At 40.3% G+C, this 19940-nt stretch overlaps 1 protein-coding gene across 4 annotated transcripts in view; it reads left to right on the top strand.

Moving 5' to 3' along the window:
• The window catches only part of rtkn (rhotekin), a 98357-nt gene that overhangs the window by 54281 nt on the left and 24136 nt on the right, over nt 1-19940 (top strand). The window contains exon 1 of one of the 4 annotated variants that reach the window (XM_041787500.1): nt 19-394. The exons of the other annotated variants lie outside the window; for them this stretch is intronic. Coding sequence (XP_041643434.1) covers nt 371-394 — 24 coding nt within the window. The 5' untranslated portion in view covers nt 19-370. Of the gene's footprint in view, nt 1-18; nt 395-19940 lie in introns of those variants that run through there. 4 annotated transcript variants of the gene reach the window in all.

A 19940-nucleotide genomic window follows, 5' to 3' on the forward strand; every position in this document is an offset into this window, starting at 1 on the left:
GTGTTGTGTGTTTTATTCCGGTTGTGGAGCTGTTTGGACGACGACAGTGACGATAATGATGATGACGATGAAGACGGCAAAGAGAGGGGTTCACATACGTGATGACCGCTGCCGTTCCTACATTACCCAGAGTGCGGTTTGTGCTGTCCGCGTGGACCCTTAACAACTTTCAAGCTTTCTAACGGACAGTTGGTGGATTTTTAATCCCTTTTTCGCATTTTAATGGAGGTGCCTCTACGGGAAGATCTGAGTTAGGGTATTTCACGCTGTGTTCGTGTGTGGGACGTCAAACGGACCTTGGTGTTGCGTAAAAGGGTTCGTGCTGCCAGTTTGGGAGAGTTGTGAAGCTAACGGCTCTTCGTTAAAAAGGATGAACAACTCAATGAATCAAATGGTAAGGGCTGTTTGTGTTGTTTACTGTCTTTTGTAACCGAAAAATTCAGGGAACTTGGAGTAAAACGAAACGGAAATTGTCAGTAAGCTGCACTCACGTCACACTTTGGGGTCATTTATCACTTTCATGTCGCGCTAGCTGTCAGATTTTTTTTTGTTTTTGAAGACAATTCACTGTGGAATGTAACGTCTGCTCAGTAGGCACGTGACGCCGTGATGGAAAACATAGCATTTTAAAGTTATCTTGCAAATTCCGAACATCTGCTTCGATTAATCGAATTTTAATGCACCTGGAATGTTTCAATAAGACATTTGAATGAATTCGGCTTACAGCTTATTCAGCCAGCGGATGTGGTTCATAAATTTCTAACTTTTTGAATGGGCGCTCTAACTGTTAATAAGTAGAAGAGGACTGACCGTATCTTACTTAAGATTTATTGAAGAAGAAGCTTTAAAATGTTATTCCTTGGAGTTCATAGAAATTGTGTAAGATATGTGCCATTTTATAGAGTTGTACCTATTGAGTTGTAAAGTCTATCATGTCATACAATAGAAATCACTTGCTTCAATTACTTAGCAATACATTGTTAAATTTGCAAGTTTATAAAGGGGTTTTGGCAATACTGGGTATCGCATCATAGCAGTTGTCTCTGATTGGGCAGGCTGTTATACACTTACTGCACTCCTTTTAATGGAGTAATGGACATTTCAATTATAATAGTGGCAGGTTGATTGGGTCCTTACTCACCTTAACTCATTTTCTACAGCCTCAGCATGATTGGCATAGTGTTTCAATTCCATGTTGTCTGACTGCACTGTGACATCTCACCCAGCCTCTGAGAGCTGGAACAATGTGACAACACTAGGATATTACCGCTATAATGACTTACATCTCCCAGGCGTCAACCTCTCCCCTCTCTTATGAATAAATCTTTCCCAAATGTCTTGGACTGGCTGCACAAAAATAGCTACAGTCTAACTGAACACTTGAGTCAAAACGACATTTGCACTATGAGAATCTTTTGCCTCTCAAAAAGCAATAAAAATAAATGTATGGGTTTTTTCGTATAAAAATGTGCGGCTCTCGTGATGCCAGTCCACAAAGCAGAGGCATGTCTAAGCTGTGTTCCTGCTTCTATTTAAGGAGGCAGTGTGCATGCTAAACCACAAAAAAGAGCAGCAAAAAGGGCCGCTTCAAGAGAACACTGTCCCTAACTGTGTTTTCTTCTTCAGCATGTGTGACAGGTGGTCATTAGTTTCTTCATCTGAGAGCTGGTAGCTCTGACCACTTCCTATAATCAACTTTGTTGTCACCACTGAAACTCAATCCATGCTCGGATTAACAAAAACAACTGACTGCACATCTGTCTGTTGATTGCCTTTGCTTTACTTAACGAGAGGCTGCTTCCTGATGCAAGAGAGAGTCCAGATTTGAGTCTCGTGCTGATTTGAAAAGGTTGCATGCATCAACATCACTCACAGAGAGAAAGAGCAAGTCAGATGTGATCTTTTCATTCCTGGAAAACAGCCCGCATGCATGTGTGCCCGTCTCTCTTTTAATGTGTGTTTGTTCAGTGCTCAAATCACACTGTGTGTATTCATTTTGTCTCTACCGCTGTTCCAACCACAAACATCCCAGATCATTAGTAGTGAAAAGGTCACTGATGTGCCACAGCACCTCCTAACAGCCTTCAGTGATGCTTTTATTGTGAAGGGATTTCACTATTCTCATTGCAGGCTGCAGTTCAACCTACCTTATTACAGCTTAATGCATTTCTGCTTTTCATTGCAATTATACAAGAAGGGAAGCAAGTCAGCATCCTGTGTCAGTCCGCCAGCTGTGGTAGCCTCGGCCCGTGTCTTCCAATCAATAAGCACTTACTGCAGAGGAGCTTTGTGCAGTCAAGTCTCTGTCAGTGCAGCTATCTGTCTCTCTACCTGTCTATCATGATCTCAAATGTCTCCTTTGGCATGCATCTGTCTCTTTCCTTCTCTTCCCTCACCTCTGCAGTCACATGAGTGTATTTCTCTCCCTCTCTGTGCGCCAGTCTTGCTGTGGTCTGCTGTAGAGGTCATTCTGTTTTCTCTGCTGATGTCCTTTGCTTTTTTTTCAGCAGGCGGCACAAAAGGTTGGAAGGAGATTCAGCCTTAGAAACATAGAAGGAACTGCAGTCCATTACTCTATAGTGCATAGCATGACAGCAGCAGTGCAGGAGGTGGAAAAGGGAGGAATTAGACTTTGTTTAGTGAGTCTCCTTGAGCCAGTTGTCTGAGGAATAGTTTGAAAAATGAGCCACTTATATTCTACTCCGCTGCAGTATTGCCTCTCCGCCCAAGCATTTAGAGATCTTTAACTCTGCTTATACATACACACACTTCCTCTCTCAGAGAGTTTCTTACTTTTTCTCAGCATCTTTTGAAAACTTTGGATCCAGCTTATACTTCTGGTTTCTGGATTGTAACACACATAAAAAATCTAGTAAAAAAAGTGCCCCAACATGCCACAGCTGAGCTCTTTCAGTCCTGTCCTATTTTTCTTTCTCTTTTTAGAAGCAAGTGTTGTGGCATGCAGAGTGGCAAAGCTCTAGTGGGTTTGTCCTGGCATGACTGCCCCAAGAAGAAAAAAAGAAGAGTGAAAGAGAAGATGAAGAAAATACTTGCATAATAAGACACACTGGACAGCATGTGCTGTATAGTCACCTTGTGAATTTGGTGCACTAGGATAGAAGTGATGACCTGACGGTGCAGAGGGATTGATGGTCATGGAGAAGAGAGCTCAGTCCTGCAGACAGATAATCAGACAAGCTGCTAATGCAGAGCTGCTGGCAGCCGATCCACGTCTATCTGTCATGTCAGTCTGTGGAAACAGATTCAGAGCTGTCACTCATTCGTGCCGCCCTGTTTGACAGACTCCAATACCTGCTACCTGTTGTGTGTGTTTAATCTGTGTGAGAGCTTTCTTTCACTCTGATTCTGCTCCACCATGATTAGGTTTTGTTTGTTTAGTGGAATTGCACTTGTGTTGCTGATATGAGTGTAGCAACAAACTGTGCGCACCCTAACACACCAAACACACACAGGAGATCTGCAGAGACCTAACATAATGGATAATCCATCTAGGCTACGCTTCATCTTTCTCCCATGGCCCTCTGATGAAATGCTGTCACGACCGTATAGAATCGATAATAATGATATAAAAGATAAAATCACACTCACTCACACTATTATTTCTTCCATGCATCATGCCGCTCACATTAAACCTCACTGTGTACTTGCTGGTAAATGGCTCAGATGAGAGGATTGTGTGTGACAAAAGATGCACAGACATCTGATAGAAGGATGTGAAAGGATGCAGTGCAGGTGCAGGTTAGCATTTGACTTATTAAGAGACCTTTTATGAAATAATTTCAACACTTAGCAGTCAGTCAGTTAAGCACAGTTAAGACTATTTAAATTGACTTCTATCTTTGTTTTAGTAAAAGCACCACTATTCAATATGTCATCCATCAAACAAATCTAAAAAAGTCAGCCAACAGGTCCTGTGTCAACTGATAAAGACATTAAGTAATGGAGAAAACAGGTTTGGGAGATACTCCCTCAAATTAGTATCACAATATCTTATTAAATCTCCTCTAAATTATTGTTTAAATGTTTAATTCAGCCATTTGATGCACAAAATGACTCCAAAATGATGATTATAGTAGACCCTTCTATTATTTCTACAGTCTTGTTTACTATCGTTTATCGTTTTATTATAATAAAAATGATTATTTCCCTCATTAGTCAGAGACAAACATCGTGTATGACAAGACAGGTTATAAAAAGCTGAATAACTTTTGAACATAACTCATAGCCACTTACTTTTTCCCTTCTGAAAGCCCTTTGCTTTGCCATTCTAATGACGCTCTCCACGCCTTTGTCGCCCTAACAGTAGCTTTACTAGCGAGCCTAGAACTTGAGTGACTTTCTTGGGTCTTTCAAAATCAAATCCACACCAGTAACTCTGATATTGAACATCGTTTTATCCATTTTTAATCCATTTTCGATCATCTCTGCCGCTAGCTTAGCATTAGCCACCATATTTAGTTCCCAAAACAGATATCACATGGGCTGTGACAACCATGGCCAATTGTCGATGTAATGTACTGTTAGGTGGAGATAAGGCTATCAGATCTGTAGTTGTGGGTAAGTTGTGCTGGGCCACATTTTCTCTTACTGACATATACAACTATGGCAGGGATTTTTTGCAAAAAATTCTCCCCAGGCAAATGATACTTTGGGTCAAGTGTCTATGAGATTTCAAATCTTGGCTCTTCAGCGAGACTTTCTGGTGTTGTGTTACTGCTGTTGTAATCTTGGTGTCATCTTGCAGCAACTTGTTCAGATTACCACGTTTTGTTTGATGGCTTCCTTTTAAAATCTGAACCGCCGCCAGATGAGAGATCCAGCACTGTTTTTCTTCGGAGCAAAATTGTCTTGGCGGTATGTTTGCTTTCTCAGCTCTCTCATGTTTTCCTCCCTCTCCTTCCGATAAGAGCATGCATGCAGGAGGAGAGTTTTCTGTATGGGCAGGGGAGTGTGCCGTCTGCTGTGAGAAAGGCATTAGGAGACTGTGGGAGCAGCGAAACTATGGTTGCAATATAGTCATTTCTGACTAAAGCAGCAATACTGCATTTCCTTCATTTTAAAAGAAGTAAACACGAGTTTGAATGTGGGTCTGGTTATGATCTAGTGTTTATTCTTCTTTTTTAGTTTTGGTTTGTTTGTTTTTGTTAGAAATGCTTGAAGTAGGGCTTGTTTTGCTTTGTCAACTCAAACTTAATAGCTAAACGACTGCCTAACATGAATATTTTAAAAACTTTTCACCTACATCTTTTCAGTCCGTTAAATCCCTTATTTTTTCTTCCTATTTATTTTGAATATAGCATCAAGGGTTTTGTTGGGGATAAACTCTTAAAGCTGATTGAAATAATTGAAATAATCTTCTGCTTACCACTGCTCTTGGTAGCATAGACAGAGGCAGGAAAAATAACTGGGGCTCAATATGAGAATGAGACAAGCTCGTTTCATGTTGGCCCGCTTGCATTTGTATGTCAGCAGATTGTGCGTTGCTGCATTATTGCTGAATAAATATTGTGTAGCGCTTGTGTCTGTATTGGTGTGCAGATTAGTGATGGAGTAAATTAGAGCAGAAGTTCTAAGTTTTGCAGTAGTTTTTGGAGCTTAGCTATATGTAAATGTGGAATCCCCAGTCTGTAAAAGTAGTTCTGGAGGGCAGAGATAAGAACCACAGCCACACATGCAAATGCACACAAGCATTCTGAAATTAATTGTATCCCCTCTACTGTTCTTTTTGTCTCCTTTTTTCACCTCTCTACTGTCCATAACTCTTTCTCACTGTGTATAACATGCTTGTGCACACATGCACACACACCCACAAGGACACTTCAAGGGTTAATGTGCACCATTAGTAACTAGAGCAGGCTGTAAGTGCTGTGAAATGGCAGAAAGCAGGAACCATAGTGACAGACTGAGGGACTGTGAGTGCATCTCACCTTACTCGTGTTCTCTATGACATTAATATGGCCGCCATTAATCAGAGCAGTGTAACAAATACTACTTTTATTGTCCTGTGGTGGCAATATTCCTTGGGTCTTAATTCATGGCAGCCATTAATTAATGGTATACCGCAAGGGTTGTAAAACTGTCCTCAGTCAAACAGCAGTGTGCAGTCTTACATTTCAAATCCACCTTCTATTTTATATGAAAGTCTTTATTTTCAAAAGAGACCTGAAATTACACAAATGACCATCCGAAAGGTACAAATAACGTTAAAAAAGTTTGCGTAACAGCCAATACTTACAAAAAGTCCTGTTTCTCTATAATAGAAAATACACATAATGATTATTTAACAGTAGTAGGCTTATTGACCACTTTAAAATGACATCACTCACTACAGTGTACGGCAGAAGCCTACTTAACACAAATGTCAGTGATACTATCAAATTAACTGGGTCACCTCAAGAATGCTCAGAAAAAACATCAAGAAAGTGTATTGAAACAGGCGTTTCTCAAAGCCTCAGTGCATAGCTGTCCATGTGAATGCCTCTTTGTGTAGTATGTCATTAATATGTCAAAATATGCTCTTCAGTCGATAGAAATAGGCAAAGTACTCTTTCCTGTTTTCAGCATCTTAATCGACTGAAGGCCACCAGTAAACAGGGTCACATTTTGTGAACACCACAGTTTGAAAGCAGTATCATCGACCCATTCAGTGCTTCTGTTGCAGTGTTTCCCATACATGCATTTATTTGTGGCGGACCGCCACAAATAAATTAGGCCCGCCACAAATAGATTCTGGCGCTACCTGTTCGCCCTCGCTCTGTGAATGTAGCATGTTGTTAAAATTACTATATTACAAATATTCGACTATAAATCATGTGGAAGTTTTGAGCCGCCAGTGTGCATTTCTCACCAGAGTTTCGCTTTTCCCATTGTCCCTGATTGCATCTCTCAGCAGAGAGTTAACTCTCTCTCCTGCGCCTGTGCCTGCGCCCATCCAGAAAACTCCTCTGCACATATGCATCAGCGGCGAGAAGCAAGGGAGAGGAAGGTGAACACAGCAGCGTGGCTAGTTAGCGGGGAGCTAGCTGACTTTTGAGGCAGCAAGAAACAGCGCTGGATCTGCAGCATTGAGCAGTCTTTCAACTTTGAAAAGGAGGAGGTCTAACTCAGGCGGTATTCGTTCAAGATGACTCTGGCGGCATTAACACAACACGTCACTAAAGACATGAGCCCAGTGTTGTTGAAAAGCCAGGATTTAAAAATCTCATAAAGACACTTAACCCAGAATATGAGATTTGCCTGGGTGCAAACATTTTGCTGAAAACTCCCTGCCAGAGTTGAACATGTCGGAGAGAAGATGGCCCAGCAGTGAACAAATGTGAACCACATCTCCACAACAACGGAGCCTTATCTCAGCCTTACAGTTCAAAACAATGTCAACGAGGGGTTAAAATGTTCCTGCCTCCAGACAAGCTTTTCCCCCATGATCAGACAGGACAGTTTCTTGAATAAGGTCTAAAGACGCTCTCATCTCATGAACTTGTCAAAAAACTGGTCCAGCATTCATCAGCACAGATAGCGGACTAATATAATCACAGCTGTGAGCCTGAATGGTGGACTAGACTGCAGGGTTTTGGTCTTCATGCATGATTTGTGAGTTTTGTGTGTGTTTACTTCACCCTTAATGAGGAAAATAATCATTTTATAATCAGCAATAGTAAACATAACAGGAAACATTTCAGGACTTTCCATACACTGTAAAAGACAGAGTATTTCATGATTTATGTATTTTTGATTTAGTAGTAAAAGATTGAATGAAGTCCTTTTCAAAATAAAACAGCTAAATTTGACTTTATATTGATTTTTACTTTGTGCATACAAGTTTATTAAAATCCAGTAGAACAGTCTATTTTTATCACCAAACTCCTGCCAGTTGGGGCCGAATTAAATACAACTGCTGAGACGCCACTTCTTTTTTGTTGAAAGGCGCAGGAAAAGAAATTCTTTAATTTGACTCAACTGACTTTAACGGGTGTTTAAATTTTTTTTTTCTGAACAACTTAGGTGGTTGTAGATATGCTGCTTAAAAAAACTGACATTTTTGAGAATGAGGGTTGCCAGCAAGTGGATGTCAAACTTCCAAAGGGAGCTGCGTTTGCTCTGTTTTTTCCTCATAATCGCAGTGGCGTTCATGTTCATGTTTGTGTGGTGCCGTTTCAAAGGCTTTAATTGATCTGATACACGTGCTGTCAGTGATGCACCTGCTAAATGTCCACACTACATATGTCTTGTCATTGTCTTGGTCCACTGTTGTATTTCATTGAGAAATTAGGTGTTACCAAACAGGAGACTTGTAGCTGGGAATATTCAGTCTATTGCTGTTGTTTGCTGTGGTTACCAGGAGGGTGTGGGTTGCACTCCTGTTTTTCGATCCATGTTGTAGCTTAGCTTCCTGTATATTCATTCAGTACATGCCTTCTCTATCAGAATCAGTACGGTACTACTACATGTACCTTTATGCCCTTATTGAAAAGTATTAACCTTTTAAAAAAATATTGATATATGTCCTTTGTAGCGTAAAACACTTGTAATGCCCTTTTGGTTAACATGAAGAATGCCAAATATGTTTTCGGTTACTTTTTCTGTACTATGAATGTGTGCAGTTCAAAAATGTAAAACCTGAAATGTACCCCTATTGGAAGCCCGGTTGTTAATCTTATTTGCAGTGCAGGTATTGATATGATTTGATTTTACCTAATATCATATCAAAGTTAAAGAGTCCTATCAGCCCTGGTACAAGATTTTAGTTAGTATTAGGGACACTTTTAATACTGGTAGGAGTGATGGAACAACTCTACTTTCAATGGTAATATAACTTTCTTTCATCAGCACTAAAAGCCAAAATCCCCTCTCTCACCAATGACACTGACACCCCCCCCCAGCTGTGCCTCATCCATCCCTCTATTGGCCTTTATCCCCTCAGAGCAGAGAGCTTAGGTTCACTTTAGTCATATTCTGCTTTGCCTTGACTCATCTCAAAAGTCCTGCAGCTCCATGAATATTATAATGATCCACTTTCACTTCTGGTCTCTGGCTGTTCAGAAGTGACACAAGAACATCCTGATAGTACAAGTACACAAGTAGAGTATCTGCTGCCTTGTTATCTCCCATCTCTGTATTGTGCACCATCATGGACCTCAGCTCCCCTCCATCAGATCTCACGTGGGAGCAGCACATGAGATTATATATACACACATGTGGTCATAAAGTCTAAATAAGGCAACAGTAGCAACAGTGATGATGAATAATAGAGAGTGATAAAAGCAGCTTTGACTACAGTGCAGTGCTCTCGGCTAGGAATGGGGCTCCAAGAGAGAACAACGAGTTTAAGAGAGAGACTAACAGAGAAAATGGCTATTTTATATTTTGGGAAGGACAACAAAGCACTCTTGACAACATTCTCTGAGTACTTCTCTATTATACTTAATTTGTATAAGCATAGTCAAATTGTGGAGTTTCCTTGAGAATTCTGAAAAGATAAGCTGCAGTTTAAGAGCATGGACCATCTGTGCGCTTAGTTACAGGGTAAAAATAAATGTCCTGCTGGTGATGCTGTCAATCAAAAAACTTCTGGCATGGTAAGCTATCTGTGCATATGACATGATTTGGTCCAGTGTTATAAATAGAAATGATATGTTTGCCAGTCTGAAAGGATTTTTCATGCAGTATTATTAATTGCTCAACTTAAACATTAAAATGCCCTGTGAAACCATTAAGTTCTAGAAAAATCCCCTAAAACTGCTTTGATTTTGTACAACAAAACAATAAGTGAAAAATACCTGGCTTGAGTGAAGAGTGTAATTATATAGAAATCTACTACTACTATACTCTACCTGTTTGATATAAATCAGAGCTGTAAGCATTAATGCGTTAATCATGATGTGATTAAGATCTATACTTAGTGCTAGAGCTGTGCATCTTGACTCGTCCTATGAGTCGATGTGATTGTGATTATCAGACCAAAAATGCGATACTCGATGTATCCAATGCATCCACAACTTTAAACATTACTGCACATGGCTACTCTTGATCAGTGGAGGCAGGTTGTCTGAACTCGCTGTTAATGTAAATTTCTTTACAAATCCATCCATTAAACTGATTGATATTGAATAATATTAACAACACAAAATTACTAGATTAATATCATTAATTTATATCAAGTAAAAGGTTTGCATGGAAAAAAAAAAGCTTTTGGAAAACGCATACTGAAATAGACTTTATGATTTCAGGTATGATTGAAGGATTAGTCAGGGTTTTTCTCTTTTCTTAATTTATGGGTAAACTTATTTTCTAAAACATTTGAATAAATAATGTTTCATATTGAAATTAAACTATTTTATCACCTGCTTCTCTCTATCCCTCCCTCACTCTCACACTTCTCTGATTTAATTAGAGAAAGGAATTGTCTTGGATTTTATATCTAAGATGAAAATGTGACAGATATCCTCCTGTGTCATTTAAAGTGTTTTTTTATATCAAGTCAAACTAACGTGGCTTTAAGGGAAGATTGTTGGCAGGTTGTTGGGCAGTGTTTAATTGTGCGAGGATTGTGGTAAATCGTTCATATTGGGCTTTTAGTTCATTTATTTTCTGTGTCACCGTATGGTACAGTCGCTCCACAGATGTGTGTTTTGTTTCGTAGTAAAGCTTCACAGTACTGCATTTAGCGATCACAAAAGCACTAAAGCATACAACAACGCTGGTTAAAAACTGTTGGTGGGGACAATAAACATAACAAACATACTAGCGTCCGTTTATCCCTGATTTTGACGGCTCATTTCCTCTTTCTGTCTTGCTCCATATCTCCTTGCACTAGAGAGTATTTCTGGGTAGGTAAGCTAGCACACTCTTTACAAACTGCTACTGCAAAGATGAGAAAAGCTGCACCATTTAAGATAGGCTTCAGTTGAAATGCATTGAAAGCAGCAGTGTTTAGAAGTGAAGCTGCTCTTTATTTGAGTATTGATGGTAGCTCCAGCTGTAGTGAGAAAATACAAATGCAGCCTCCATCTACATCAATTATGAGCTGCCTCTGCATCGATGCAGAACTGTCCATGTCTTTATCACATTGCATTGTAGAAATGATTTTCTTCAATGCCACTTATTAGAGTCAACTTATTAATTATTTTGATCACATTGATCACACACTTTATTGTCCCTTTTAAGCCACCACAACTTCTCGATCAATACTCAGCAATGAAAAATTAGCACACCACTGCTCTTAATGTCTCATTTTACTTTAAAAAACTTCATGACAAGGCACGAGATGGCCTGTTGGTCTAAGGTGCTACCCATGTACATGGGCAGCCTGGGTTTGAATCTGGCCTGTGGCCCTTTGCCGCTTGTCTCGCCCCACTCTCGTCCCATTTCTTATTCTAATTCTATCCACTGTCCTGCTCTGTTGAATAAAAGCACTAAAAAGTAGGGGTGGGACAAAAAATCGATACACTGAAGCATCACGATACTTCCTGGCGCGATATTGTATCGATATTTTAAAATGCAGTATCGATATTTAATTAATTAGCTAATTATTTACTTTGTTGGTGCAGTAGTTTGTGGTGTAATTTCACCCCCTGACCGCTAGTTGGCGGCAGACATCGCCAGCTGGCAGTTGACTATTGCCTCTTCTCTCTTGAGACAACGAGATCACACGAGACTTCCGGTCTGTGTGAGCCGGTTGCTTGTACCTACCCAGCAGAGCGACTTCTGCCGCATTTATAGACAGACTTAGACAGGAGTTAGACAGTCGTTTGCAAGATATGCCACGCCAGAGTAAAATACTGAGACAACACAACAAATCTACTAGTTAGGCATCATCGCGTTAGCGCTACAGCTAACGGCTAACGTCATCCAACAAGCCCGTTGAAGCTACTACTGGTCTCTACTCATGCAACCATAATCACAGTCGTATTATTTGTAAGGACCTGTCCCGTGTAGTGTCGTTAAGAATGACGGCTTGAGTAACACAAGAAAGAAATACTGGCCTGTCACGTCATGCCCTCCGCAAAACACAGTCCATCAGTCTTAAAGCTGGACGTGACGATCAGCTCGTCTCCCATAATCTCCCTCCACAAACACATTATGTAATGACATAAAAAACTGATAAAATATGAAATATAAAGGATTGGAGTACATTCACTCTATAATAATTTATTCCCCTTTTCTTAAAAAAAAAAAAATCACGGTAGCATTTTAATTCAGTTCAACAAATGGGAAAAATCCTCATCTTCAGATTGAACAAAGATAGGTAAAATGCGAGATGATACAGGACTATATATTTTTTTAAATGGCTTAATTCTACATTGTTAAATTCGATATTAACTTAAAATTACATAATAAGTTATACATATATATACTACACACATATGTATAGACTTTATGCACTTCATATTCAGTATTTAGCTCAGTCTGTGTCAAATTCTGTGAAATTGATACTAAATTGTTGTGAATAAACTGAGAAATCCTGCACTTGACCATTTTATAACTATTTTGTATTCTCTAGTTAGACATATTTTGTGATGTATCGTTATACACATGTGATGTGTATTTTTCCTGATGTAGTCTGTAGGCATCATTATCATTCATCTTTTTCACTGGTGTTTAAAAAGCTAACAAAAGGTTGCAAAAATCTGCAATATCGTAGAATCGCAATTTAAATCAAATCGGCACCTAAAAAAATCGTGAAAAATCGAATCGGGAGAAAAGTGAATCGTCCCAGCCCTACTAAAAAGCCCAAAATAAATGTTTAAAAAAAAAAAAAACTCATGACAGCTCAGTGGACAAGTCAGAAGTCGTCTGTTTCTTGTGTCATCAAACATGTCACTATTTACTGTTCCCGTATTTCATTCTCAATCCGTAGCAAATTCCTTTTTCATATCATAATCTTTGATCTACCAGAAGTTCCTTATTGTCTTTCCAAATATAGGCTGCTCTGTATCCAAACAGGAAGTCGGTTACTGTTACTAGACAAAAAGGAGATTAATCATGATAAGAATAATAATTGTTTTTACAGCCGTAATAGAAATCAGTTTTCATAAAAGTGGCTATTGTAAAGATAACAGAACAACTGAGGGGAGTCCATGTATATTATTTAGTCTTTTCTCTCTCTCTGTCTGACCTTTGGGGTTTTATTATAATGTCATCTCACTGCCAAACATCCCATGTCCAGTTTACTGGCAGCTGGTTACCAATTAGCAGAGATGTTAGGGGTTATATTAGATTGTTACAACTTGTATCATTGTGCTCACAGAAGTGCTTTAATTGGACCCAGTTTAAAGTACACTTTTAGATGAAGAAGCAGGGATAAAACTTCAACAAATTTTTCATTTTAATCTCTATTGCTGGTCTTACATTATATTCTTTGCACATTTCTGAACTTCTCCATACATGTCTGAGTGAAGAATAAGCGTCTGGGAGCAGAGTTTGGCACGACGGCATGCTGGGTAGGCCGGCTCAACTAATTAGCCCAGATTTCTTCATCCTGATTCAGACGAAGAGGAAATCTCAGGATTACTGAGTCGAGTATTGTGGCGATATATGGATGTGTGGATGCTTTGTATCACTGAAATTGTGCCAGTCTGATGAAACTGTTCCTTTGGCAACAGTATTTTTGGGACGTGCTTATTTTGTAAAGTCGACTAATGAGAGCTTTAGAAATGTGTTTGAGCGTGGTGCACAGCAAAAGTGTTACAACGGGTTTACGGTGGTGAGATAACTTGCCCCCCATGAGGATGAAAAGGAGCTTAATGGTACGGGACCCAGCAGGGAAGCCACTCTCCTTTGGGAAGCTGTGGCACTGTGACCTCTTATCTGATGTGCCTTTGGCTCCTCATCATCGCCCATTCTGCAGTTATGATCTTCTCCTGCAACATTCATCCTATAAGTGTCCTTCACATCCATTTATGGACTACAGTGTTTCCAAGTAATTGCCTGATTGAATTGTTTCATATTTTGTTAGTGATTGCTAACAAGAATAGAAAAAAGGGGGTTTTGCTTTATGACAAGTTTCTCCTGCAGAGAATCATATTGATTCCACTTGTTCTTATAGTTGACACTAAATACATTTAAGCTAAAATCCAAAATGTGACCAAGTCAAAACATTTCAGCTGACCAGCTGGGACACATGGCCAAAGCCCAATGTCAGTGTTTTTTTTTCCTCCCCCACATTGACCCGAGGTGTGAAAAAACTTGTCCTACTGAGAGCTGTCCATCACCCTGACATGTAAACACACACAAACAAGGGTTCATGGTAGAGTCAAATAGCTTTTTTTCTCTGCTCAGCCAAATGCTCTGTCCAATTTTCACACTTAGATCAGCAAAAGCATCAGCGCCAACTTCAGCTCACACCAAAGAAATCTCTTTAAAACATGTTATGTGTTGGTGACAGAACAGGCTGCATGAGACTGACGTGAAAAATTCCAGCACAGATGAATATGATGTCAAATCAGAGCCTGTTTGCCTCATCTGTGTCTTTTAATGTGATTAAACTCCGTTTAGCCCATCTCCCCACTTAGAGATGCACTAGCTGAGTGCTCTCATTAAGAGAGATCACAGCAGGCTTTGATCAGGGGCTTAGAAAGACCTGCTATGTACACGGTCTCTCCCTAAAGTCTCCTATTCTTTGGCTGTGTGGGCCTGCAGCTCATAGGGAGAGCTGTCTAATCAGTTAATAAAACTGTGTCAACTTGTTTAATGGTCAATGATTGACTGAGATCCAGGCCTGCAGTGCACAGCACCCACTGTGCCAGATAAGTTCACAGATGACGTTACAGTATCACTGTTCATGTGTGTCTTGATTCATTAATTGCATTTTGAAAGCCATGATAGTCTATTCCAGGAGTGTCCAAACTATGGGCCGGGGGCCAAATGCAGCCCATGGTCCAATTTTGATTGTCTGCAGCAAAGTCTGAAATATAGATGAATGGCCCAAATTTGAATATGACCCCTGTGCTTGACTGTATTGTACTTTACAGTTTTAGCACAAGGCAGTGCTACCATGTTAATTCTGTAAACAAACATCTTAACAAGAAGAATTTATGGATGGGATTTTCCTGTGACTAAAATGAGACAACACTGCACGTGGTAAACATATTGCAACCAAAATAATAACAGTATCTCGTTTTCTAACTCCTTAATGGGTTATGGCAGCAAATAGCGGTACTAATAACACTCCGGGACAGAGCCAGTGGTAGCTAGGTCCAAACAGAACCCCTAAAATCTAATTGGCATCCCCATAAACGTAGAAATATTTGTCTGTTTGCCTTGTCAGCCATTAAATAGAGCATATAGTGTTAAGTCAGGCAAAGGAGTCAAGCGCTGCCATAATTTATATTAGCTGATCTCACACTAGCCCTCATCAGCTGACAGCTGGCTGATTTGTTCTATGAATGCTACTAGCTAATCACTCCCATACTGCCTTATTTAAACTGCTCTTGCCTGGCCACACTCTGCTTTCTCACTGCAAGCTGATCTTGCAACCTTCCTCCACCCCAGCTCCTCCTTCATTCTGCATATGAGTTAGTCTGTGCCATGCAGTCGTCGTAGATACCTGCTCTACTCGAGGTTTTTTGCTGCTTCTCTCCCTGCCTCAGGCTTTGCTGATCAGCATAGGAAGAGCAGGAATGTGTGCCGTTCCTGCTCAGTGCTTTCCATGTATGCTTGTGGAAGGGCAGGAGGATTTCAAAACAACCACACTGCCTAACATAAAAACACCAATAAGTGCTAATTAATAACTGCTAATAAAGAAATATTTATAGCTGTTAATCATACGTGATCCTGACTAATTAGCTATTTAGGCATACTCAGTCACTTAGCACATAGCCTATAATTCTACATTACATTGGTTTTACAAGCTTTCATATACCTCACCCAGCTCTCATTATAATGAGACTGTTGATAAACTCAGTTATTAAAGCACATATTAAGGGGCATGTTTTTACCAGGATATGAGAACAAATTTTATGTGCAGTGATTTTTAAAGACTTTTTTATCCTTTTATGGTCTGAAATATTTTTGTTCTGCTTATACAGTCAAGCTTATTATAACTGCAGATGGTATTATTTTGTGTTGTGAACGCAGCCCAGTTTCTTCCCCCTTTGGTCCTCTCAACTGATGTGAGTTGGAGAAGGAACAGACAGGGGTTGCTCTTATGTTGTTATAGGTGTTTTGTGCTGTTGCCCCTTATAATAAACCACCCTGCAGGTTGAGTATGTACCTCTTTTTCTAAGCTCACAGTTATTTATGAGTCTGCTCTGGAACCTGTACACAGCATTTCATAAATCTATACTCCTCTGGCCTGTTAAGGGACCACACACAACCATACAGTAGAGATACTAACACGCACACTTCCTGTAATTATCACCTATACATTGCTTTCAGATGATTCTGCAGTTAAAATTCCTGCCTGCGTCTCCTCCCAGCTCCCTTTGTGCTGCTGTATGATAATGCAGACCTGGTGTTTTAGGCTGAGTGTGCACAGACGCTCAAGAGCCATCGAGCTTTAGTGTGTCCATAAATTGCAGGAGTGATCACTGCTTGGCAGACTCTGGGCTCCCTGTGCTCTCCTGTAGCTCTAAACAATTTGTTTTATAGCAAGAAAATTCACTCCACTGTTGCAACCAAAAGAACTGTGCACTGACTTACTGGCATGCACTTGTTTGCGTACACCGGCTAAGTCGGTCACCTTTTGTGTGTGTTCATAAAACATGATTTAGGGCCCAGAAACATATGCATATTATTTCTGTCCATACCACTCTATGGTCTGACTCCACCCCCTGTGTTCTGGGACCCAGCTGCATTGAAACACACTGCCTTTGTATGCGAACAGCTGGCAGCAAAGTCATTTGGACATACACTCGCACACACTCGCACAAGTGTGGACAGGCCTTCAGTTACACACAGTTATCCAAGCAGGCAGAGCTGAAACAGTCTCTATTGTCAGCAATAATTGAATGCATAAGCTTGTCGAGAAAGGAGGGGGGAGAGTTCACAGTGTTCCAGCTATATGGGCCGAGCTGGTCGTTGAACTACATAGCAATCACCTTGATAATGACATCAGCGTGTTGGCACCTAGACCTGGGTACACAGGCGCTTTCTGCTTTGTTAGAGGGCCCTGGAGTGCCTGTACTGGCACGCAACAGACTTGGACTTATTTGTTGCCAGATTTGCTGTCGTAAAAGGCTGATGTGAACACTCCACCCAGTTTCTGTTGCTCTCCTCCTTCTCTCCGTCTTCTATGACCAGTACCAAACCAGTTCCCTTCACTGTTGTTTCCCAGTAGCAGCTGGAGTCACCAAGACTCTGTAGAGGCCTTGTTTGGTGAATTGGATGTCTGTTTTTTGTGTGATTTGGGTTTGGGTTGGGTTGTTTGTCTGTTTTCTTGTAAGCCCTCTCCGGGCTATGTGATCTGTAAATCATTTTATATTTTACGTATTGCCCCAAATGTGTGAGGTTTGTGTTTAAAACAACACTACAAGTCCAGAGGCTGTTTTAATGTTGTATTTCTGTGTTCAAGGTTGTAAATTCTATGAATTATGCATGTCTGGAAAGTCATTATTATTTTAATACTTTTCTGTTTCTAAGCATTTGAAAACGAGTAAATACCTTGGAGGCATTTACCTGCATTTCCATTAAAAACAACATATTCAATCAAAGGTCAGAAAACAGCTAGCTATAGTTTGGAAGCCACTTTTCAGATAGTATGAACAAGTATGTGAATAAGTTTATACTGCTGTTTGTTACTGTAAAATGATTCAGTTAAACAGCGTATACAGTAGAAAGGCTAATAAAAGTTTTTCCAAGGAAGTGCTATTGATCAAATTTATGCTAGCTAGAAATGTCCTTACTAGCTAACAATAATAATAATAATAATGCATTTTATTTATGAAGTGCTTTTCATAAAACTCCGACACTGTACAATGCAGAAAAACAATGCAGAACACTTAAAAATGAACAATAAAGGTAGATAAAGCCCACATAAACAGACAGACAAACACAACAGACAGAACATCACAATCACAGATTAAAAGCCATTCTAAAAAGGTGGGTTTTAAATAGTGATTTAAATGTAGGTAAGTCCGTGCAGTTTTGATTGTGTGTTGGGAGTGAGTTCCAGAGGGAGGGGGCTGCTATGGAGAAAGCTCTGTCCCCCCAGGTTCGGTGCTTGGTTCTAGATGGTGGGGAGAGGAGGTTGGAGTTAGCAGAGCGGAGGGTATGGGTAGGAATGTGATGGTGGAGGAGGTTAGTAAGGTAAGGCGGGGCCCATTGGTTTAGGCCTTTATAGGTGAGGAGGAGGATCTTAAATTGAATACGGAAGAGGATAGGGAGCCAATGGAGTTCTTGAAGGACAGGGGGGATGTGGTCACAGGAACGGGTGTGGGTGAGGAGGCATACTGCAGAGTTCTGAATGTGCTGAAGTTTATTGAGGATTTTGGAGGATGTGCCAAATAGAATGCTGTTACAGTAGTCAAGTCAGGATGAATGCATGGATTAAGGTTTCTGCTGCAGAGAAAGAGAGTAGTGGACGGATGTGGGCCATGTTTTTAAGTGGAAGTAGGCCGTTTTGGTGAGTTGTGTAACATGCTGTTGAAATGTGAGTTGGGGGTCAAAAATAATTCCAAGGTTGCAAATCTGAGGGGAGGGGGTTAGGGTGGATGAGTCGATGTGTACGCTGAAGTTTTGGGCAGATTTGGTGAGGGATTTTGGGCAAATGACCATGATTTCGGATTTAGTGTAGTTAAGTGAGAGAAAGTTGTGGAACATCCAGGTTTTTATGGCAGTGAGGCAGTTGTTCAAAGTGGAGTGTGTGTCTGTGGTGATGGAGGTGGTGGAGATATATAGTTGTATGTCATCAGCATAACAATGAAAATGGAGACTGTGGTTATGTATGATATGGCCAAGGGGTAAAAGGTATATAATGAACAGGAGAGGACCAAGCAAAAATTGTCAGAATAAAGGTGTCTGGAAAACCATGTTGGTGCCTTTTTCTGTTGATCAGCTATTTAAAAAAAAATGAACATTAAAAGTTTGGTGAGTAATAGCCTTTACTGCAAGCTAAAAAACCAAATAGCATTGGCAGAATAAAAGCTATAGGCTACTTTGCAGCATGTCACTTACATATCATACAGGCTAATGCTAGTAGCAAAGGAGACTGGGTTAATATGCCCAGTACCATGACATGATATGATAATGAGAAAGACATCAACAGTAGAAACAGCTAATGAAAAACTAGGCAGGAATTTGCCTCTTATTGTCCTAGGAATCAATTAAGGTCATGTTAGCTAGAGTTCCACTTCCTCAATGTTTGCTAGGATGTGGTTAACTTCCAGCTTTAGCTTTTGTCCAACTGTAGCAAAAAGTTTATTAAATATGATGCTATATGTTGAAATAGATCCATGTCAGCTCCCACTATGATTGTGGCATCATAGAAAAATGGGTTCCTTGCGAGCACAATAGTAGCATTTGTTGTGGGTTACTGATGGTCTCTTAATGTGACATTTTATCCATTCATTCACCCATATTCAATCATTTTGTCTGTTTCCATTCTTCCTCCCTCTCCTCTTTCCATATCTTCATACTCAAATTCCATTTTCTCACACTCTCACCCTCTCTCAGCTCATTTGACATTGATTTTTTATGCCCTCTCTTCATTAATCCGCTACTATTTCTTGCACTCTCAGCCACTCTGTCCGCTTTTGACTGTAGCCGTGCTCTGGGTGTGGGAGAGGAAGGGGGGAAGAGGGTGAGCATGAGGGAAAGTAGCGGAAGAGGGTGGAGAGGAAGGCGAGGCACATAGTTGTGGCCAGCTAATTGAAAGCCAGAAGTTTGGTCAGTGAAGTCCCAATGTATGGGAGTGGTTGTTGATTGACAGTGCTTGGTTATGTTTGCTTAGTGAAAAACAGATACTGTGCACATTTGTGTTAATG

Source organism: Cheilinus undulatus, linkage group 5, assembly GCF_018320785.1.
Source record: "Cheilinus undulatus linkage group 5, ASM1832078v1, whole genome shotgun sequence".
Lineage (NCBI taxonomy): Eukaryota > Metazoa > Chordata > Actinopteri > Labriformes > Labridae > Cheilinus > Cheilinus undulatus.